The sequence below is a fragment of the Drosophila hydei genome, unplaced genomic scaffold (assembly GCF_003285905.1).
Source record: "Drosophila hydei strain 15085-1641.00,03,60 unplaced genomic scaffold, DhydRS2 tig00008135-arrow-pilon, whole genome shotgun sequence".
Taxonomy (NCBI): domain Eukaryota; kingdom Metazoa; phylum Arthropoda; class Insecta; order Diptera; family Drosophilidae; genus Drosophila; species Drosophila hydei.
This window is the reverse complement of record NW_022045844.1, coordinates 2596171-2619816: the sequence shown is the minus strand read 5'-3', so window position 1 is coordinate 2619816 and position 23646 is coordinate 2596171. Positions and strand designations below refer to the sequence as shown.

Here is a 23646-nt window from a genome sequence, read left to right as displayed (position 1 = left end):
TTCTAGAAACAAAGAAAAACTTAACTTAGTTAATCGAATTGTGCATATTTTTTAAATACGTATACATACCAAAAACAAAAAACATGGCAATTACTATATACATATATGTGTATATATATATATGAATATATATAAATAAATCAAATTATCTAAAAATAAATTAACGAAAATCCATCAATATAAATTGTCAGAGTTTGTTATTCATTTTATTTGCGTTTTAACTAAGATCTTTACGTTTAGCTTTTGATAGAAGTTACACAAGATACTGTAAGAGAGAAAGTCTTGAAGACTTGAAAAGGGGAAAGAGCTTACAATGAGAAAGAGTACCAAGTAGTACCAATAGACTGCAAATAGTTTCAAGATTTTCATTTTGGGTTTATGACTTGGGTCTTAAGAGTTTCTATACCTAAAGTGAATATCTTAAAACTATTTACAGTCATTACAGTCAAGGACAGTACCTTGGCTCTCATTTCTTTGTCAGCATAGTAAAATATTAATTGAATCTATTTGTGCTTCGAGGCTTCATCAGTGTTTTTACGCTGCGTTCCATTCCATTTCGTTCCGTTGAGCTTGCTGTAAATAGAATATTTTTCTTAATCATTTAAATACAAATTTTTAATAATTTATTAATTAATATGAGTTTAACAATTTAAAAATCGAATTTAAATTTGTTTATTTGTTTACTTGATTCTGGCACGGAACTCATAAAATATGAACTGTAAATAATTAACGCAGGCTTAGCAGCAATTAGTTTGATATAAATTAGAAGTATAAATAGTTCGTTCATATTGCTACGGCTAATAGTTCATCGAGTCAAGCCTAGCTATGAGGTATTTGCCACGGCTCAGAGATGGAAAAGCTGCTCCAATGCCTTGGCCTTTGGCGATGTATCGTCGGCTCAATCACATCGCCTGGCCTCTGGAGGATGGCGTCAGTCGTCGAGCAGTGCTGCTAGAGCGCTTCGTCATCTTTGTGGGATTTCTGGTATTTTGCCTGCACAACGAAGTGGATATGCATTATTGCTTGGCCTATAGAAAGGATATCGATAAGATGCTCACGGGCATGCCCACTTACCTTGTGCTGTTCGAGCTGCAGATACGCGGCTTTCAGCTGGCTGTGAAGAAGGACGCGTTCAAGCGCCTGCTACAGAAATACTATGCGGACATCTATGTTACTCAGGAAGCGGAGCCTGCGATCTTTGCTCGCATTCAAAGGCAGATGCTGGCCACACGTCTCAACTCGGCGGCTTATCTATTGGCTTTACTGAACTTCTCTCTGGTGCCGGTGCAGAATATTATTTACCATCGACGGGATATGCTCTATCAGCAAATTTATTTATTCGATAATACGAAGCTGTATTTCTTCATACCCTTGATATGCGCCAACTACTGGGTGGGCATTATCATAACGTCGATGCTCTTTGGCGAGCTGAATGTGCTCGGAGAGCTGATGACACATCTAAATGCGCGCTATGAACTGCTGAGACGGGATCTGAACGGGATGGCCAAGCAGTTGCTGGAGAGTGCACACCCTGCAGAGATTGCTGCGAAATATAGAAGAGCAGTCATCCATATACTTCGTCGCAATGCTGCTTTGAATCAATTTGGCCAAGAAATGGAATTGGAATTTAGTTTTCGTATTTTCGTATTGTTTGCTTTTAGTGCTGCTCTGCTGTGCGCCATGGGGTTTAAGGCTTATACGGTATAGATGACAGAGAAACATTTAAGACTTATTATATACTCAAGTATGCTCTTGCTTTTCCGCAGAATCCAGCTGGAAATATTGTCTACATCGTTTGGTTTGCAGCAAAGTTGTGTGAGCTCTTGGCTTTGGGCATGCTTGGCTCGATCCTCTATGCAACAGTTCGTTTTTTAATCTTATCAAATTTCAAATCTTTACCTAATATTTTCAATTTTAAGACGGATGGGCTGAGCCTTATGTATTACACTTGTGACTGGGAGCATATCGTCTACAAGTCAAGCAATGCACCGGAAAATGTCCAACTTATGAAGCTCATCACATTGGCTATCGAAATAAATTCACGACCATTTTGCCTAACAGGCTTAAAGTACTTTCGTGTCACTTTAGTAGCTGTGCTTAAGGTAATTTCCATTGCAATCATAATAATTATTATAGTTATCTACTTATTGCAGATAATACAAGGCGCATTCTCTTACTTTACTTTTCTAACTTCAATGCGCTAAATAATTCAAACTCTCAAATTGGCGCCCTGTCTAGTTTTATAGCAGTCAGCTTTTCAACGTAAGCTGCTTTTCTAGAGTGACCATAGGAACATTTATCGACTCTGGATGCCGAACGATAACTAATTAATTCTATATTTTATGTGCACACACTGGTTGAGGCCGCCAATTTGCAGCATTATATTTAGGAAACACATATTGTTCGCAGCTATATTGTGCATAACATGAATTTCTCTGGCAATAAATGGTAAAATATTGTGTATTTATTGCAATAAACACATTTCATATAGACCTTTTATTATTTGCAGTTCGCCAAGTTTTCGCAGTCCCGTTGCACACCCACGACAAAGCCGGCAACTGGCTCGTTTCAATGTGCAGGAAAGTTTGGAGCACCGTCAAAAGCGTGTAGAGGCTAGAAACTATTTGAAATGGGGTTTTATAAATATAATTCTACTTACATTGATCTCTTTCGACCTGTGGCAAACGTGCCTCTCAATGAGAAATAGCTTGTGGTATCAAACGGAATTTTCAGTTGCCATTTGCATCAGCCTCAGCGCCGCCGCCTGTGTCGGAAAATACTTCTGGTGGCTCTTGCTTGACAGCGCACCACTGTGTGTAACGGAAGTGCAGCGGTGTCTACTGGATGAAGGAAATGGTCAGGAAACTTGCCGTAATCTCATACAATATACTAATATTTTAAGTTATTTAGATAACACCTTTCAAAGTGTAAAGAATCTTTCGAAGCCGCTCGCTTATGAGCCGGAGTATGACGAAATGTCGGGGCCCATTATCAATTGGCACTCTTCCTTTGAAGATTCCCGTTGGAACTCGCAATCACCACGTCGCAGTCCAAGTCCAGTGCGCAGCCCGCTTCAACAACAGCAACAGCAGCAGCAACAGTTCAACAATCAGTCCTACAATCGCTCCTTAGGCGCTAATAACTCACTTAATGCCAGCAATGTGAGCAATGAATCTGTCTACATGTCGCCCTATGCGGAAGTTTGTCGCGAGGATTTTCCCACTGATGTGCGAAAGCTGCCCGCATTGATGCGAAGGGCAGAACGGGAGAGGGAACGTAGCTATGCCGAAATGGCTGATGCATCAACGATGCAGAACGTAGATTCTGCTAATTCATTTTGGAACTATTGCAATAATGCTGCATATATGCTAAAGCGCACCATCTATCAATTGGCACCAGCACCTGTGCCCTCAACAGAGAACGTGCCCTCGTCCATTGAAGATTTTGGCATTGTTCAATTCAAGGATAGCAACTCGGAAGTCATCAAGCGCATTTCAACAGTTAAGCTGTCACAGTATTTAAGCAATCTAAGATATGTAAGAATACTTGCTAAAGTATTAGCTTTCAATTTCTAAGCCCTCTTCACTTTCAGTGGATCTCTACGACCATATTGCAGCGCCTTGTCAAGCAGATCGATCATACGAACGAAATCTTTCGTCAGCGTGGCCTTAGCGATTTTAAGATTGGCGCCGTAGGCCTGGAGCGTTTGCGCAAGATGGCAGAGAATCAACAATTCGTGCAGAGCTGTGCGCCCATGTTGCCGCTGCTGCTTCCATTTCTGGACACCTTCAACAATCAGGAGTATTTGGTGCAGCGCATTAGGGATCTGGCGCAGGGCTCTTGCATCGGGGAATATCGCTGGAACTCGGGCAATTCACACAATGGCAAATTATGGGGCGACCATTTGCCCACAGATGCAGCAGTGAGTGAGCGCCAAAGATATGTCCTGCTATGATTTAATACTGTTCTTATTCGTCCTTACAGATACTCTTTCATTTGTTCTGCGTTTACTTTGACAGTCAATTGATGCCGCTGCCGCAGGGTGGCGGCCGGCCCTTCCATTCACGCTATGTACTCATACGCGAAGAGAAACGCTCCACCAAAGAGATTATAAATGCTGTTAATAACAAAGCCCATTGCGCCATACTCGTGACGAACAATCAGCTGAAGCCAAAGTTTAATTTCATCAGCGAGAAGGAACTGCACAATTGCGCCAATGATCGCAACAATTTGTTTTATGTTATCATACAATTTCTGATTTATATGCGCACCCATCAGGAATCGGCGCTGGAAGGCGTCAATTTGGGCAGGAGCGGCATCAATATAATGTGCGTAATCGACGACTGAACAACTAGCTAGATAGAGACATTTGAACTTTTGGACTTGGCCAGTTAATTGGAATGGCCGACAAACTCATCTTTAAATTTAAATATATATATATATTTGTATATTTATTGTTATACAGGCTGGACACGCCATGGCACAGCATATTGAACTATTAAATTATGCATTGTAATTATTAAGTCAATTGCCAAGACGACAACAACATACCCAGGCACATGCAACTGTAAACATGTGCGCGGTTTTTGCGGTCACAGGAGTCGCTGCACCGCGCTGCTTGCTGCTGGCCACAATGCATCATCATCAAAGTGTCATGTGAACTTTTGAGCGGGCACCATCCGTTATTGTTGTTGCTGTTATCCTTGCGGTCATTGCGGTCTGCGCTTTGCCAACAATTAACTTATGCCTTGGACCTCACCCAAGTCAGTTAGCTCAAGCACAATGACTGTCAAGCCGTGGTTGGGCACAGGTGCAGAACTTTAATTGCTTTTTCATGATTTTCAATATATACATATAAACTGTGTGTGTTGGTGGCTGGTCAATGGCCCAAACAGAAGGATACGCTACACTATAACTCCCATGTGGCAGCGCCAACACAGCACCGTTCGAAGAGAGTGACAAAATTAATGGCTTCCGGCAATGAGTGTCGTCATTTTGTTAAGCTTAAGAAAAGCGCTTGCAGAAAATGCTGCCTTGCTGGCCAACACAGGCATCATGTGCTGGTGTTAGCCGTGAGCAGCAGTAGAAAGCTGAGAACGAGTAAAAGAAGCAACTGACATGAACTCTTGACTACCTACGGCTGCATACACTTAACGCTGTGTGGCTGGCATTGGCTCTCGGCAGTTGACTGCCTTGCTCTGCGTTTGCCTTCTCGTGGCTTGTGCTCCTCCTGCATGGCCATTTTTCTTGGCCATGCTCATTTTAGAGGCAAGCAACGACGCTTCGGTTAGCCTGTTTCTGTTTCAAGCTCTTTGTTCATTTGACGTTGAATCGCTTGGTTGGTTATTTTAATGCCGTCGTCGTTGTAGCTGGCACCTCGGGTGAGTAATGTGCTTGGGTTGTCAACTTTACACTTTTATCCCTCGCATTATGTTTGCTTTACCTACACATACACACACACATACCACACACACCCCCCTCTGCTTGGGTGATATGTTTTCTTGATACTTTTTCTCAACTTGTAAATTGGCTTAAAAATAATTTGTCAAAGCATTTCAGCGTACAGGGGATTGGGTGCGCTTGGATATGTCTCTCTCTATCGCTCTCCCACTCGCCCGCTGCCATTTTCTCCGCCAAATTGTGTGTTGGACCCCACGAGAAGGTTAACAAATTTTTTCTTTTAAAGAAACGCATGTGCGCGTCTTCATATCCAATTAGAAAAGTTTTCCTTCGGCTGCACCGTAATTGTGTTGATTAGTGCGGCTCGCTGGCTTCCCATAGGCAGCAGATGGATTTCACCTTCTGGCTGCTCTCTCGCTCTATCTTTATCTAAAGCCTGATAAAAAAAAAAACACTTTAAAAGAACTGAAACGAGATTCGAATTGCTTGTTATATTCAATCGGCTTACACAAAACTTCGATCTAATATTATTCTGCCAGTCACTCCACAAAAAGAAAAACTCTGCACGCTCTTGTCCTGTCGCAAAATGTTTGTACACAATAAACTGGCTAGTGGTAAAGCTTTTACTTTTCGGCTTTCCTTTTTTTCTATATTTTTGCCTCTTTCCCTTCTTGTTTTTTTTTTTTGGCTGCTTATTTATTTTTACTTTTGTATGCCCTGTGAGTCGTGCCTGAGAAGGGTATATGAAAAGCTAGCTGACGGAGTGTTGGATAGAACTATATGATTAGAATGAATGGAATGGCATGGAATAAAAATGTGAAAATGTGTACAGGATGGAAACTTAAGAGAATTGTTGGTGCTATATAATAGTATAAGCATGAGTATCTTAAAAGTTTTTAAAATTCTCTTTACAGCAAGAATACAGAATAACTAAACTAAGCCCTTCTAGAGTATATGATAGTATAAGACTGTAGAGTACAGCTTGGACAGTAGAGGGTCGCTTAGTATACTATAAGAAATAATAGTATAGGATAATATATTACAATATACAATTCAAGTACAATATTACATATGAATTCTCTCACCTTTACCTAAAGCACACTTTCAGGAGAAACTTAATTCCAGCACTTGCAGCGCAACTGCGAGTCGCGCACAAGTTTTCTTCTCTTTTGTGTCCTCTTTCTTTACTTGTTTTCCATCCACAGCTCGTTTGGGGGGTGCCACATTAATGAACAAAATATTTTTCCTATTATGCGCCAATATGGTTGCCCATATTTCGGTTTATTTAATTTTGCGCAAATAAAACGGAAGTGGCATTTTTATTTTTACCAGCATAGTCTAGTGCCCGTTCCCTGTGCTCTGCTCGTTCTTGATCCTGTCTCATATTTGTGCGCTCCATAAAACTCTGATGCGAAGCCAAACAAACTTGCGACAATGATGATAATGTCGATGCTTAAATGTTGAACAAATATTTGCCGCAGTTTCATTTTTTTCCATTCTCATCTTATTTTTTAAACAAGCAATTTGTGTAGTGCAGACCCAGAGAGCTTTAAAAAGTCATAGTCTTGTGTAGTGTATATAGTGTATATGTATATATATACATATATGGATATAGCCGCTTTCCATCTGTGCGTTTTCTCAGAAACTTCATTGGCATAGAAAATATAGCTGTAATTTCCTTGGATTTTTACATATCCTTCTAGAGGCTATTCCATAACATTGGAAAATGTTTAATGCTTAAATATTATATATAGTAATATCTAATATGGATGCATATGCAAAGTTGCGTTTAAGCTTTCTGGCCATGTCAAATGTCCGTTTATGCAGGCCAATAGGAAACATCTTCGTGTATTTAAATAAATATATATTGAAATATTTTTAGCTATATGATATAACTTTAAGCATAAGCATAAAAATAGAGTCGTAAGAAAAATTAATTTTTAGACAATTTATTTTTATTTTCGCGATTTTCTATTGAATAGCCAAGTCTTAGGTTGATACCCAAGCTATCTATTTGACTGTATGACAACTTAACTACCAAAAACTCCACATATCTTTAAGCTATCCCAAGCAATCTGTGCGTAAGTATTAGCATTGCCATACTTAACTAAATAGTCAATTTATATTACTACAAATTCTACTACTCAATCTATTAATACTATTGCTACGACTACTCATACTATTAGTACTACTACAATTTCTACTACTATTACACTTACTACTACTACTAAATATTACTACTATTACCACTACTACTACAATACTAAACAACACTTAACAACTATAATTAGTAGAGTATTTCAAATTCGTTTTACTCATCTCGTCTTTCGCTTCTATTTTAATTTTCGACGGGGTTTCGACGGCGCGCCAATTGCACGCTTGTTACTGTCCATTTCGTTAATGGCTAAAATGGGTTTTTATGGCAACTATTCGGGCAGCGAATTCAAGCCATGCAGCTTATCTATTGCCGCTCGAGCATATGAGTGCCAGGCAAAACCCTATGCAAATGCAAAGTGCCTGAAGCTTAGCTATTGAAATAATAATTAGAAGCCGCCAAATGCGCATTGCTGCAGTTGCCACACACCTGTCCAGGTGTCGTCTTCAAATTAGATGCTGCAAAGCAACCGCCGATGCTGCTGCTGCTGCTGATGTTGCTGCGTTGGTCTTCAATACCGTTGCTGATAACTTACGCAACTAAGCTGCATGCCACTTGCTGCCGCACACACACAGACACAGAGAGAGTGTGTGGCCCCTATAGCAGCATTTGCATTTAATCGGATTTGTTGTCCAGATTACAGGTACGAGCACGCATACAACGACTCTGATTTGCGCACTGGCCGAGCAAAAAAGAAAATCACTTGTTGTGTAATATGCTATGTGTGTCTGTATATGTGTGTATATGTGTGAGTGTGTTGACCACAGCCAAATGCCATGACAAATTAACGTGGCTGCCAATTCAAGTTGAGTCTTACCGCTCCATATTGATCCTCTTGTTGCTGCTGTGCCAGCTGCTGGGCATTTACTACTCTTCGCTAGGGGCAACTAAACTCTGTGGCTCTGTTGCCACAGCAAAAAGGCAATTAAAATCTAAAGCTTGATATTCTGCTGAAGAGTTTGACTTGTCGATCTCAAGTGGCCATGATGCGAGTAGCAAAATTCTAAACTAATGGAAACTGTCTAGAAATAAGCTCGAAAACTAACACTAACTGCTGTTTTAATTATTCTAGTTTTTCTTTTTATAAATATACATATATATTGATTTATATATTGCTTTATATATATATGTATACATGAATTAACATACATCTTCATAATTCTAATGACTTCACAGCTTTTATAAGTATTTCATCAACTGCTGAGCTGAGTTTGAGAGATCAGCAGCATTTTCTTCACAGTTCATTCTTGAGATGGACTCATCATTTAGTTAACTTGACTTTATTGAGATACAATAGTCAGTTTTAAGCCAAAATTATTAACTTAAATATGCATTTGCCTTTTACTCATAATTTTATATCCTCAAACTTTTATTTATTATCGACAAAGTTTATTTGAAAAATAGTTTGAAAAGTGTTTCTAAAAAGGATTAAAATTTCAGTCGAGTTTCAGGTCAACAGTGAAACAATTTCGACGTACAAACATTGTTATTCCCTAGATCTTTATATACAATAAAAATTTATATAACTTTATCAAAATGTAAACTTAAATTTCATAATCTTACTTTTTCGCTTCATGCTTTGTCAACTTGTTTTTAACTACATTCATACTTAAATATATTTATTTTCATTAGTTTTAAAACTATCTTTATGAGTGTATAAACTATTTTCTATTTTACTATATATTATATAAATTTACTTTAAATCAGATTTTATATTTTAACTGTAATAAGCTTCTGTTGCTTCATTAACTATAGCTCTTTTACTTCTGCGTGCTTGCACTTTGCTTTGAAAGTGAAGTATTATAGCTAAGTTAATTTCATATATATATTCTATAATATAATTCCTTGTGATAAATATTTTTTATAATTTTTTTTAACATTTTCAGTTGACTTTTACAAATGCTCGCATTGCAGTCGCAACTGCATGTCGCGCAGCAGCGGCTCTTTGTGTTTTGGGGTAGAGTATTTCAAGCTGAACAGCCAAATAGCTGGGTTTACTATAATTGTGTGTGTGCGTGTGTGCGCGTAGGTAACAAACCGGAAACATGGTAAGCATTTCCGTTTTATATCAAAATATAAAAAATGACTGCTCTTAGACATGTTTGACAAAAGTTGTATATCAGGCCACAGAGTAGGCAGGGAGTGAGAGATAAAGAGGAAGCAAGAGAGGGCGAGAGTGAGTGCGAGCTATAATTGCATAAATCAAACTCAAACATGTAGCATGAAAAATCGCATTAATTTATCTGCTCTGTCGTTGCTTGCAGCAGAGCCTGCCTATAACATGCCACGCCTCCCACTACTCCACTGCCACACGACAGTGGCAAAGGCGCTGTGTAACATATCCGCTTATGTCAATTTTTTTTTTTCGCTGGCAGCAGCTGGGAGAAGGGCGTCAGCAGCAGCAGCAGCATCATCATCAACGAGCTGCTGCTACTCGTTCCGATCGCTTCCATTCCAGGCCAGCGCCAGTTGTCACTGTCAGTGTTTGTCACAGCTCCGACTGTCAGTCAGTTTCTCCCATTATCTGTCTCTGTCTCTGTCTCTATCTCTCCGTCTGTTTTGTTTGTTTAAATGCAACATTTACTTTATGGATTGTTGCTATATATTTTTTCTTCAACTTTCGACCCGCAAAAAACGAAGCGAATAATACACAGCGCCCAGCTGTGTTAGCCCTTGACTGATGTGACCCTTCACAACTTTGCTCCTTTTTAATAACTTGCTCCAACACACAGAGAGACACACACACATACCTACAGACACCCACTCACACACATACTAATGCGCTAATAACCTGGTTCTTGTGTGCGCTTTAAGTGTCCTCTTCATGGTACATAGTTTAAAATTCTTTATAATTGGATTGCTCCATCTAAAGGCCAGCCAGCTCATACTCCAGCTGCCCCATTTTTTATGGCCACTTTGCAGAGGACAGACGTAGTCAAAGCCCCTTTTGCTGGCCCGTGGCATGTCAAAAAGGATTTCACAGTTGACGCGTACAAACCAAAGCTGCCGCCCCACACTCTCAATTCCCCCCAAAAAAGTAGCTCCATGTAGTCCTTTTTTTGTAAATATATATACATAGAGAGAGTGAGGGACGTGCTCCTCGGTCGGGCATAGGCATAGGGCATCCGGTATCCCGCACACGTTTGGTGTGGGCTCTCGAAAGTGATGATATGTTTCATTTCACACGGCAACCGTTTGGCAATCCTTTCGACCGCACACAGACATGCCCATACCGTTGAACAGGATGCTTCCGCCCATTCCAGTCCATTCAATTCGTCGAGATTTATGTTTTCTTGTAAACAAAATAACGGACATGCTCAAGGCGAACCGCCTACGAGTGGGTCTTCAAGGTGCACGTAGCCGGGGAGCTGACATCAGGATTAGAGTAACATGTGCAAGACTATTCGATTCCCTTTCAATGCCTCTTCGATAAGAGCTCGCGTCTGTTGTTGTCTGAGCCAAGGAAATTAATTATTCAGCAGCTTAAAGCTTAGCCCTTCAACTACAATCGCGCCCTCTTTGCTTTTAAAGAAAGAAAACAAAGTTTCGACATAAAAGCAGCTGCCTTAGGAAATGCTGCTTCCGATACAAACTATTCTCAACTAAAGTTTATAATTAAAGAAGCCATTAATGCGCCTAAACTAATAAAATAAACATAAAAAACTTTTACTATAGTTCTATATATATTATTGTATATTTTATGGCTCATATTGATGCGTCAGTTTCTTGGCTTTAATTATATTTAATAATATTTGGTATATGTTGTTTATTAAAAAATTTAAAACTAAAGTTATAGCCTTCATTAGAAATATTGCTTTATATTTTTTTATATACAATTAAAGTTTTGCTTCATTTTTATTTTTGCTTTTATAAAATTCTTTCTTAAAAAAATATATAATCATATTTTTCTAAATTTTAAAAAATAAAATATTTAGGCATATTTTTTTTAATAGATTCTCTTTTCTTTTTTTAAATGCTCTAAAATAATAAGATAACATATTATTTTAAGTAATATTCATTTATATATATATATATATATATATATTTACATACAACTAAATTTTTTGCTTAAAATTATTTCAAAATATATTTTATTCACTAATAAAATTTCGTCCTTAATAATATTTCAAATATATTTCCTAACAGTTTAACGTGTTAACTTTAATAACATTTAATGAAATTCGTTATGCTTTTCCTTAATATTATTCAAAATTATTGTTATATAAACATTTAAAGTCTTTTGGCTTAGACTCCATCTAAATGCAACTACAAATTGGCTTCAAATATTGTCTAGACAGACAGTGCCTGAAAATGTTTTCATGCACACACACACACACACACACACACATACACACACTCACACACACAAATACATATTCACATTATGGGCATACGATTTGTTATGCCGCATACGTGTGCCACGTCCAGTGAGTGGAATCTGTGGTACGCAGCCGGCGGCTCTGTTATCCTGCCACATGCAAATATTCTAATTTGCATATGTTTAGCAAAACACACGCCAAAGTTTTTTGTTTTCTGTGCTTTTTCTGTGGGCGTGGCATTAAGAAAGCGAGATAGTGGTGTGAGGCGATGGAGACCAGCAAATTATGCTGCGACAAAGGCAAGTTACGCATACGCAACGTTGTGCGCCACAGGTGGAAGGCAAACTTGAAAGAAAACATAAAAAACAGAACGAAATGCAAAGAAATTGCCCAGCGAACAGCATGTCAAGCGGAAATTGAGCAGCGAGTAGAGCAGAAAGAGTAAGAAAGAGAGCTAGATTACAGAGAGAGGGAGAGAGAGAGCCAACTGTCATGCGGCTTTGCTAAAACGCTGCTGGGTTTCAGTTTCATGTCAGAGCTAATTGAGCAAATCGTAAAATGGCTTTGGCAGCGGCTCACTTCCGTACCCGGTTCGTAATTATAAATCAATTGCTGGCGGTGTTTGCTTTGAACTGCGACAGCTTTTGCAATCGTTGTCGAAAAACTCGGCTCCGATGTCAGGCAATAGCTAAAGCCTCGGCGACAACTTACAGTAGTTGCGTGACATCTGAGGCAAATTCTTGCCGCTTGTTTTTTTGCCAACTCGTATAGACTGTGCCACGCCTCCCCCCCGCTGGCTGCGCCGGGTTCCGGCTGTGAAATTTGAATCGTGCCATTTCTACACATTTCGCACGACTCTTTGTCCCTCAGCCTCGTCGCCGGAGTTTGCTTTCAATCTGCGCGCTGCGCTTTTCATTTTCAATTTCTTTGGAAATTTATTTCATGCAGAAAAGCAAATTTCATAACTTGAACGAGACCCCACGCACCCTGCCTACCCTCTGACAATTCTACAAGTTCTTCTTCTTCTTTTTATGTGTTTATGCTCTGCCTCGAGCTGGTTTACATTTTATGCAGCGCAAACTTCTTCTTGTAAATATTTTTGTATGGTGTCCCGCCTGGCGGCTAGTAGCCGCTCCCTCTGCCCTCTGCTCGCTGCTCGCTGCTTGATTTTGATCCGATTTATGTTATATATATGTACACACACGTAGCTAGAAACATTGATTTGTGCCTCAGTGGCCCCCGAGGCTGAAGTATATGTATTTGCCGGCATTGTTTGCCCCGTGGCGGCTGTGGGAAATGGCCCCGTAAACGTTTAATAAAATATGATTTCAATTGATTCACAAGTCGCATTTCGAATCGAAATATGCGATATGCTCGCATTATTCGCTGCCATTGACAGAGCTCCTACTCCAGCTATAGCTGCTCCTGCTCCTGCTCCTGCTGCTGTCCAGGCTCATCCTTTGGCGGGGCAATCAATAAAGTAAAGTGCTTGGACGGGCTGCTGAGCTGAGCTGCGCTGAGCTGACTCGATCTCTAGGGGTTACGTGTCCATTCAAGGCTCATTGCTGTCCCCTATACCTCAGCCCCAAGCTCCCGTCCTGTCTGCCTTGTCTTGTTGGGCCACAGTTATCCGCTTAGATCACTCAACTAAAAAACTCAATTTGCATATTAATATTATTTGGGTTTTTGGGCCCCGCTTTGCTGTCGGCCCATGCCACTTCAGTTCACTACACTTCAGCCACGCCTCTTTTCGACCTTTTATCAAACAACAACAACAGCAACAAAGGCTAAGCAACAGTAGTTGAATTGAATTTGCTGTGCTTCAACGCCTTTATGTTCTTTGATATGCAATGTCTCCGTCTGTCTGTCTGTGTGTCTGTCTGTCTGTTTGTGTGTGTATGGATATGTGAGTGTGTATGTGTGTGTGCATAGCATATAGTTTGGGCCGCTTGTCCTAAGCCCATTGCTTAAAATAATCACAAGCCAAATATTTTAGGCTTTACACACCTGCAGACTAGAGAGAGAGAGATTATTAAAAATCAACATACTCTGTTTAACTTAGCTGACCTGTGTATAAAAACAAAACCAATATGCCCTCTTTGATGCTATGAGCCAGTGTAGTGAGTGCAACGCTAAGCTTTGCTCAGTTTTTATGGCATTTAAGGCATTTATGCATCGTGCAACAATTTGAGTGTCAGGTTGCAGTTGCTAGAGATTAACACTCTATAGACACTCCATATATATATATATATATATATATTGTATAATCTTGTATGTCTGTGTGATTTATGAAATTGACAGTGCAGCTCGCATGGCGCATCAATGTGAACCGATTCTACGCAGAGTTTTACACATTAAACCGAATGAAATTTGTTGCTACGTTGACAGCTGCAAATGCAAAAGACGTTTGCAACAGCATCGGCATCGGCATCGGCATCGGCATCGACATCGACATCGATATGTATCCATAGACTAGACATATACCCCACTACTCTGCTCTACATACAGATGATGGAGTGTGACACCACAGCGAGCAGAGAGTCTGGCCGGGTGGGTGTTTTATGATACACTTATGACTGCTGCACAATGGTATGGATAAATCGGCATATACATAAAATGTCGTTACAAATATTTTATAACAGGAAATCCGTTATTTATACGCACATTGTGAGCGCTGCTCCTCCAGCTCCTTCTGCCCTTTTGCTGTTGCAGTGGGTGTGGCAATGGGCGTCGGTGTGAAGCTGGCTGCTCGTCTCTTTGGCAAATATGAATGAATGTTGTTTGCATTTTGCCTGTCGCCAGACTCCTTGCTCTGCGCCTCTTTGCCTCTTTGCCTCCTTGCCACGCCCCGACGTGGGCAAAATCCTTATGAATTGACTACAATTTTATTTATTATTACTCGCTCAGCTCGGCATTTCTTTCGCTCTCGTATTTCTATGGCATGCGACTTGTTTTCGAGCGAGTTCCCAAGGCAATTCCATTATGGCCAACAATCCGCCAGCAAATTGCAAGGCTCAATTGATATTGGCTCGCACCCAGCAACAGAAGTGGAAAAGCAGCAACAATGATCGGGCGTAAATTGAAATGATTTTCAGCGAACAACTTAATTGGCCAGCACCCGAGGCGCGTCCTCTTCTCTTCTAGACGTGGCTAAAAACTTGTTGGCTGCGCTGGCCGAAATTATGTGGCAGCTGTTAGAGGTTGCTGTGCGAGGCTTTAAAATTTACATGAAACCAAAAATGGTTAAAATTAACACGAGCCATGCGAGCAGCAACCACAACAACTTCAATAGCAAAGACATTCCAATGAGATACCCTGTAATAATTGCTGACAAGTGCTGCTGGTTGGCTAAGAAGTTGTATGTAATTTGAATATGTAGTATGAAGGGTTGCCCTGATTGATTGCTTGATTGACTTTGACTGAATATTATACTTTGATTTACTGATAGAGCTGAGACTGACTGACGAACTGGTTGACACTGTAACTGACTTGAATTGATTTGGCCGTTTGACTCACTTGCTCTGACTCTAGCTGGCAGATTGACTGACACTCTGATTGACTCTGACTGAATATTACACTCTAACTGATTGGCTGACTTACAGAACAATTTTAACTGACTGATAGACTGTGACTAAATGACTCCGACTGACTGATTGACTCTGACTCACTGATTCTGACTCTAGTTGACAGATTGTCTGACTCTGTGATTGCCAGATTGTTAGACTCTGATTGACTGACAGACTGACTTACATACAGATTCTGTCAAACTGATAGGAGCTGGCTAGCAGACTTCGACTGCCTGATTGACTTACTCTCCGACTGCCTTCCCCTTACTGACTGATTGACTTTGACTGAATATTAGACTAACTGATTGGCAGATTAACTTAGACTAATTTTGAGTGACTCATAGACTCAGACTGGCAAATTGATTGACTCTCTGACTGTGTTACTGATTGATTGGGTGACTGACTGACTGACTATATAATTTTGACTGATTAACTCACTAACTGACTTCACATTTAGGTAATGTATGTGTTTTATGGATTACCACGCTGATTGATGATTGATTGACAGATTGATGATCAATGTACAGCTTAAATGGTAAAGGCTACGAAGTGTGCTCAATGCAAAAGTAAGCACTACTTCGGCATTTAGTACTTCTGTTAGTATTTTTAGGCCTCTTCGCTAGCTCTTGCGCAGTAAATTCTCCATTGTTTAGCACAGATTACTCAGCCCGTCAATATACCGCATTAACCACAACACTTTACAGGGTATTGGCAACAAGCAAAACCTAATTAAAAAGTTGCCTAAATTGGCGAGCTAAACAATTTTGTTGCCTGTTTGTTGTTGTTGTGGTTAGCACACTCGACGCCCTGCCCCAACAGCCGCACCCACGCACTCCTTCGGTCTCGAATCCCGTTAGTACCACACTTTATTGACTTACAGCTTTGAAAATGGCAGAGCCAATACCAACCGATAGATATCTACGTCCCGTAACTGATTAACGCATGTGTATTTGTCGTAGCCCTTCTGCAACAGCTCCTGTTCCAGCTGCTCCTCCACGTGGAGCATCTGGTGTACGCTCTGTCGGAGATGTTCCGCTGTGCGCTCGTAGAGCTTGCGTGCATCGGAGCGAAACAGCTGAATGGCGAGCATCAGCTCCGAGTGCCGGCTCTGAAGCTGATCGTCGCCGTGCACGAACTGATGATGGGCAGCCAGCAGCCGCATCACAATGAAGCGACGATAGCGTCGCTTCACATACCCAATCGACTGCTCCAGCGCAGGTCGAGTTTGTGTGTAGCTGAAGAGCGTCAAAGCCAGAATCAGACTCAGCTTAAAGCCTGCAATGAGAAGCATAAGCGCCATGGGCTTATCCTCCACTCGATCCAGCTGCTGCTGCCAACAGTACAGATCGCAGCCATGCACACCGTGACTGTAGTCCAGAACCCCAACCAGAGACATGCAGATCAAGCAGCTGGCACCCAGCGCATTGTAGTGGATGCGCAGCATTTCTAGAAGATGTTGCACGATTGCTAACATTTTTCCAACTTCGATGACACGACAATCATCGCCTTCGGAAACTGTAATTTTGACTGATGAAGCTTGAGCTGCTTACATCGGCCAGAAATATGAAAATTGGGGATTTGCTAGGTTATAAAAGTTTATTTACAAATCGTGCTTACGAACTAAAAATGCAGATCATCGCGAGCCAGAGCTGCGCGTACCGAGGGTAGCAAGGGATTGTAGCGACGCTCGGCAGATTGTAGAGGATTCCGATGACGCTGCTCGGGCTGTGGGCCTTGACGTCGCCAATTCACGAGCGGCGGATGGTGACGCGGCGGTGTCGAGTGTAGCGGCTTCTGCTGGTAGTAGTGCTTATGTATGGTGACTGGACGCAGATTGAGCTTGAGCTGCTCAGCGCGCTTGTTGGCCAGATAGCGCTTACGATCGATGCTTTCCACATTGGCCTTGATGCCAAAGACGATGTGCAGGAACGGCTTCACCAGGACACTCAGTAGAAGAAAGCCCAAGAAGCCGAAGACGAAAGGTGAGATCAAGGTGAAGAGAAAGACGCCCAGTGTAAAAGGATTCAGAACGGTGAAGAATGCCACGAATTTGATGAACGGATACAGAACGTGACCCACATGGCTGAACCACTCCTTCTTCTTCCTCTTGAACAAGGTATTGTGGCGCAGCAGATATTTGATTTTGCTAAAGGGCGCTTTAGTCGTCGCCGGACGTTTGGTGGTGACCACTTGCAGTATGGTGGTTGACCCAACTGCCGGCTGTGGCTGTTGCCCATGTGGGTAGGGATCGTGGTGATGGGAGTGGTACGGCTGCTTGGTGGGATTTGCATAGACGAGATGCGCCGGCTGGCCCAGCGGTTGATGTTCGTAAGTGGGTTTCTTCTTGTTGCGCCTCTTCTTCTTCTTTTCCTTCTTATTCTTCTTCTTTTTCTTCTTGTTGCGCTTCTTCTTGCGCTTCTTCTTGCCACGACGACGCTTCCGCTTGCGTCGACGGCGAATTCGCTTGCGACGACGCCGAATTCGTTTGCGTTTCCGCTTTTGGCTATCCCCGGCGCGAGATGACTCCACTGGCGCCTTATCGCTGCTCTTGTGCTGCTCCAGCGGCTCTGGCGTGGAGAGCTGAACGATCTCAAAGGAACTGACCGGCTCCGTGTGCTCGTGCTTCTCATGCTCCTGCAGGTCCTGGTCCAGCTGCTCGAACACATTGAATGGCTGCACTGTGCTGGTTTTGTTCAGCTGCTTCTCCTGCTCCAGTTGCAGCTGCTGCAATATGCTAAAACTGCTATTTGGCCGTTTCTGTTGCAAGAGCTTCAGCTGCTCCAGCGTCAACTGCTCCAGCACGCTAAATGGCTTCGCTGTGGTGCTGTGCTTGAGCTGCTCATCCAGCTCCAGCTGCAGTTGCTGCAGCACGTGAAAGGGCTTCGGTGTCGTAGATGTTGCCTGGCTCTCTGGCATCCATAACAGCTGCGCTTGTGTTCGCCGCAGCCCACGACCCTGACGCAACTGCACTTCGGGCTTCTCCTCCTGCTGCTCAGCTGCTGGCTGCATCAGTTGCGCGTATAAAGTTTCATAGATTTTTGCAAAATTAAAAACATGCAGGGTATCTGGGGCTGGGACTGGGCCACTGCTGCCATTGTCGGCGACCTTTGCTGGCTGCTGTTCGCCGTTAAACTGAAACTTTGCTAATCCATCACGCCTGTCGATCTCTGGCTGGGTGCGTGCCCCAACGCAGTTTTGTAAAATCAACAAATAGTATATAAGAAAGTTTTGCAACACTTGCGGCATGTCGTTCTCTCATTTTCGACCACCAGCAGGACATGAGGACACCAGGACGCCAGAACGTGGCACGAACGAATATTTTCTTGTGCTCAGTTTTATGTTTGATTTAATTTCCAACTTTTGCGCTCGACTTGCGAACTTCCACTGACATTTCGCTTTGGCCACTGGCCACATCAACGGCTCGGTTGGCCCAGCTAGTCGACTCGAGTCAGCCGAGTCCATCCGTCAGTCAGTCAATCAGTCAGCTTTTGGCTACTTGTTGAGCTTGTTGGTTCAACATTTCATTTCATTTCATTTCACTTGCTCTTGATTTCTAGTTTGTTCTTTACATAAAATGTTTTTTTTTTTTTGTGTGTTTTTGCCTCGTTTTCAGTTTTCTTGCTTCGTTTGTTCTGTTTCGCAGTTTTCTTATAAAAGTAAAATTTATGGCCGCTTAGTACATCATCAACGGCTTCTGTTATGACAAATTTACGTACTTGCTGCATTTAACAACTTGTGTAGCACTTAATTATGTTTTGAGCACACCAAATTGCTGTCTAACTTGTTTGCAGCAACAACAACAACAGCGAGAACTTACAACATTTGGTGGCAAGGCGAAAGCGAATTTGGTGCTCCGAGGGCGACATGCAAAAAAGTCTTTGGAAAGTGCTTAGTGGGCAATTGTAGTTGCAGTTGGCTGCCTACGAGGTCAGCACAATTTTGGGAGCAGTTCGAGTAGCTCCAACCGCCACGCCTAGTCCATTCTATATCTAACCCTCTGCCACACATAAGCATAAGGGGTTTTACTCTTAGCTTTAGTTTTCAGTTATGTTTGAGTTCGAGCATGTAAAAGTTTTCATCCAGCCTCTCAATAAATCAAGAGATTAGTCTCTGAGTGCTATAAATATGCCAGGAATTAAAATGTTTAATTGTCAGTGTCGATTCCTAAAAGCTGTTAAAATAATATTTCAACGAGCTCAGGCTGCGTCTGTTGATTTTTTCAATATCTCCAAATGTTATTTGGCTCGTAAATTTAAATTTCTCTACAAAAATAACTTCAAAGCAAAGCCGTGACATTGGCGTTAAAAATTCCTTTTGCTTGTGAAATTTATAACACGTAAAGTAAAATGTCTGAGAGCCTATAAAATAAAGCCGCAGGTATTTATGTACTTTGTTTGCGAATAAAAAATGCTGCAGCTGTAAACACCTTGAGTCAGGTATTACAAGCAATTTGCGACTAATTTCACGTAATTTTTTATAATAATATTTGAATAAAAAATGCAAATTCATTTATTTTTCATCTGTTGAGTACGGCTCTACATCATATAGCATGGCTTTAATTCAGGTGTCAGCTCTGAGCTAGTGAGTGGGCTCGTAAGCCAGTTTAGACTTAATTACTATAAATTGTATTTTATTAAAATTTAGCTGATTTCATATTGCAATCATTAGATTACATCAGATATTACTGCGAGCAATCTTCTCATTTAGTTCAGTTCCTTCATAGCTGCCATCTTTATCTCCTCAATCATTGCGTATCTTTGTCCTTTCATAAGCTGCTTCTATTTATGGTACAGATTCCTTGCTGCATTTTTTTTTTTTTTGATATATTGGCATAAGGACACGGCGCCACAAAATATCAATAATCAAAAACCTCATCAACGTAACACGCATTCGCCATACTTTCAGCTCTTATATAAGAAAGCCTAGCTATAAAAGTCATATCAAATCGGCGTGTTTTATTATAAAATATATATTATAGGCTTATGTAAGCTCATTTAATAATAATACGAATCCATCTATACATATTTATATATATATATATATATCATATATAGCTGCATCTCTGATATTCTGTAATTGTAACTGAAACTAGAAACACTTGCGTAAAGTTAATTGGCAGACTCTGTTCAATGGGCTGTGCGTGGGATGTTTTCAATTGTTTTCGGTTAATAGCGTTTCGAGAGCATGTGATCTGTAATCAATGGCATTTTGAGCGGCCATTATTGATTATCGCTTATGGCAAACTTTTATTAGACACTTTGCTGAATTACACATTTTACGAGACATTGTAAAGAGGGGGAGAGGGGGAGATGAACGAAGTGGTAGCAGAGGCAAAGTCGCCTCTTAATAGCTCTAAAAATGCAGGAATGTGGCAAATGGTTCAGGTGTAAGAGCCCGGACAGGTGTTGATAACAATGGCGGCCCATCAAAGTGATTGACTGCTCGACAACGGGCGCTCCCGCTGCCTGTCGAAGGAGGCTGCGGCTCCTGTGTGCTCCATCACTTGTTTGGGACTCGCTCTCTATATTGCCAATTAGGCGGGGCATGCAATTTGAACAATTTAAGCAATTTTCAGCACGTTGGGGCACCCGATCGGGCACTGATTGACATATTGTTTGAGTTAGTTATTGCCGTCAGACGCATCAAATGACGATTGTTGCCATGACAGTGCATGCCACTCACATATTCTATTGCTAATTTGATTGCAACCTCACACAAGCGAGCGAGCGCGCGCGCTAAGGCGATGAACATAATAGGGACGCCGACAATTTCAATATCAAATTGAAATACAAAACTAGAGGCTAGGCAGGCGCTGCAGCTTGTGTGCTCTTACAGTCAGGCAGTTGGCTTGCCTTCTTCTCCCCAGTTGACAATCCATAAATACCTAGCAAGCACACATACATAAATATACTTATATATAAATAGCGGGAGAGAGATAGAGAGTGCCAGAGAGAGAGAGAGATATATATATATATAGACAATATATACATTCATAACTAGCTCAAGATGTTTGCCAATTTGTTGCGCTTGTATCAGCTGCCGCGCCTTGTGCTGCAGGCGTTGCCAAGCCGCGCTTTGTGCGCCTCGGAGCCGCGTTTCAAGCTGGATGCTTGCAATATCTACGAGAAGCTTAAATTTGAGTTCGATGAGGAGAACAAAAAACAGGCAGAATTTTTGATGTGCTCCTACCCGGAGGCGGAGAGGCGTGCAGCTCTGCTGCCCCTGCTCGACTTGGCTCAGCGGCAACATGGCTGGCTGCCCATCACTGCAATACAGACCGTGGCCGAGATGCTCAAGCTGGAGCCGTTTATCGTGTGGGAGGTAGCCAATTTCTATACCATGTTCAATCTGCGTCCCACTGGCAAGTTAAGCTTGAAGATTTGCCTGACTACGCCCTGTCGACTGCGTGGCTGTGAGGAGATAATGCTCACCTGTGAGAACATGTTGAAACTAAAGGACGACGAGACTTCGGATGACATGCAGTTCTCCTTGAACGCTTCCTCAGGCATGGGTGCCTGTGTTAATGAGCCCGTAATAGCTGTCAATGATGATCTCTATGAGGATCTGGATGTGCTTGAGACAGAGAAGCTATTGTCTGAGTTGAAGTTGGGCAAAATGCCGCCAGCAAGTCAGTGCCGGGATCGTTTTGCCAGTGAGCCTAGATCCGGGCTGACTAGTTTGTTAATGGAACCAACGCCCGCGGGCTATGGCATGCAGGAGTTGTATTCTAAATTGAAGCCATGTTAAGAGAGTTTCCAGTACTGATTTTCGTTCAGTTAAGCAATAAATTTGCATTTCTTATGACCAACAACAGCAGTAGTAGCAGCAGCAGCAGCAACAGCGAAATATTAAAGTGCAAGCTTTTTGCTGAAAGCTCCTGCTGCCAGCAGCTGTTGCTGTGCAGCTAACCTCGTCCTTATTGCATAGTCGTATCTCTCTGTGTGTGTGTGTGTGTGTGTTTGTGCCGCTGTCCCTCCTACTAGCAAAAGGACATGCTTTGCAATTTCGCAACGCTCGCAAAATAAACAACAAACGGCAAACGGCAAATGGCAACCATGCCAGCGAATCAAGCGCGAAACAGCGCCCAAGTCCAAGTCCTGGCCTTCCGCCTGCCATGTCCTGTCAGCCAATGCTGCAAGTAATCAGCTTTTGCCTTGTCTCTCTTGCCTGTCTGCCCCAGTTGGCGTTGCATGCTGTGGTTTGACCTCGGGGCACAAAACCCCGTTGGCGCTCTAATGAAATGTTGGCAGCCATCAACATGTAGCAGCACTGCCAACAACAACTAAAACTACGATAGCGATAGCAACAGCTTCGATATTGTTTTAGTCAAAATAGTTTTAATTGCAACACGCCCCCTAAAGCGGCTAACAACTTTTGGAACATACCTCGTCCAGCGTGGACACTACAGAGGCTATTGATTTTTTAAGCACAATGTATTTATTTTGACAAGTATTAAATGAAATTAATTATAGCTGCCATTAAATGAAATTAGGAATACCTTAACTTTTTTAATCCTGTCAACGCTGCGATCAGCTTGAAGTTGGCAACGCAACTGCAACAAGTGCTTGGAAGTTAACTTCTCATTTTTTAAGTGAAGAAAATAAATTAGAAAATTGTTCGTCAAGTTGGTGATACGGCGATCAGTTGCAAGAAATGTGCTTAGCTTAGCCAAAGACTAGTTTCAATTCTTATTAGAAAATAAATATACAGCAGCATAGTACATGTTGCCATAAATCCAATTTGATATTAGGAAGACTATTATTTCTGTTTGGCAACGCTGCGATCAGCATGAAGTTGGCTGCGCTACAGCAACAAGTGATATCATAAAATAGTGAAGTGCTAAAAATAAGAATTTTACTCAAATTAAAAGGTAAGCACACGGTTTTCAGCTTACGTACTATTACAGGGCAACTAACAGTCGCTTACAAATTGTTTTCAAAGTGTTTTTATTGCATTTTGTTGTTTGCTGTTAGACAAACTACTCGAACAATGCGGATTTACAGTTTTAATAAATCTGTTTGTCACTTTTGTTTGCCGCTTCAATGGCCATCAGCAACAGCAACAGTGCGCCACGCCCAAAGCTCGCCCTCCGTTTTGGGGGCCGCATTGTCGCGGTCCCAGCGCCTGGCGTTGAATTTTTAAATGAAAATTGTTGCTATTGAAAGTTTTTAATTTCTGTGTGAGCGTATTTTTATTATTTGTTGTT

At 41.6% G+C, this 23646-nt stretch overlaps 5 protein-coding genes across 5 annotated transcripts; 3 read left to right on the top strand and 2 right to left on the bottom strand.

The window, feature by feature from the left end:
• Positions 1-825: 825 nt before the first annotated feature.
• On the top strand, positions 826-2204 carry LOC111605187 (odorant receptor 74a). The gene is made up of 4 exons (XM_023323585.2): positions 826-1701; positions 1767-1862; positions 1920-2102; positions 2154-2204. Exons 1-4 carry the CDS (start codon positions 826-828, stop codon positions 2202-2204), a joined length of 1206 nt encoding a protein of 401 aa, XP_023179353.2.
• A 120-nt stretch (positions 2205-2324) lies between these two features.
• On the top strand, positions 2325-4528 carry LOC111605171 (transmembrane protein 209). Its single transcript, XM_023323559.2, has 5 exons — positions 2325-2448; positions 2510-2856; positions 2911-3536; positions 3593-3922; positions 3985-4528. The coding sequence occupies exons 1-5, from the start codon at positions 2426-2428 to the stop codon at positions 4345-4347; spliced, it is 1689 nt and encodes a 562-aa protein (XP_023179327.2). The 5' UTR covers positions 2325-2425; the 3' UTR covers positions 4348-4528.
• Positions 4529-16201: 11673 nt separating this feature from the next.
• On the bottom strand, positions 16202-16958 carry LOC111605182. The gene has a single exon (XM_023323579.2). The coding sequence runs from the start codon at positions 16912-16914 to the stop codon at positions 16315-16317; it is 600 nt and encodes a 199-aa protein (XP_023179347.2). The 5' UTR covers positions 16915-16958; the 3' UTR covers positions 16202-16314.
• Positions 16959-17027: 69 nt separating this feature from the next.
• LOC111605179 lies at positions 17028-18778 on the bottom strand. Its single transcript, XM_023323575.2, has one exon. It carries the CDS (start codon positions 18684-18686, stop codon positions 17061-17063), a length of 1626 nt encoding a protein of 541 aa, XP_023179343.2. The 5' UTR covers positions 18687-18778; the 3' UTR covers positions 17028-17060.
• Positions 18779-21446: 2668 nt separating this feature from the next.
• LOC111605186 (NADH-quinone oxidoreductase subunit E) lies at positions 21447-22187 on the top strand. Its single transcript, XM_023323583.2, has one exon. It carries the CDS (start codon positions 21447-21449, stop codon positions 22185-22187), a length of 741 nt encoding a protein of 246 aa, XP_023179351.2.
• Positions 22188-23646: the final 1459 nt, after the last annotated feature.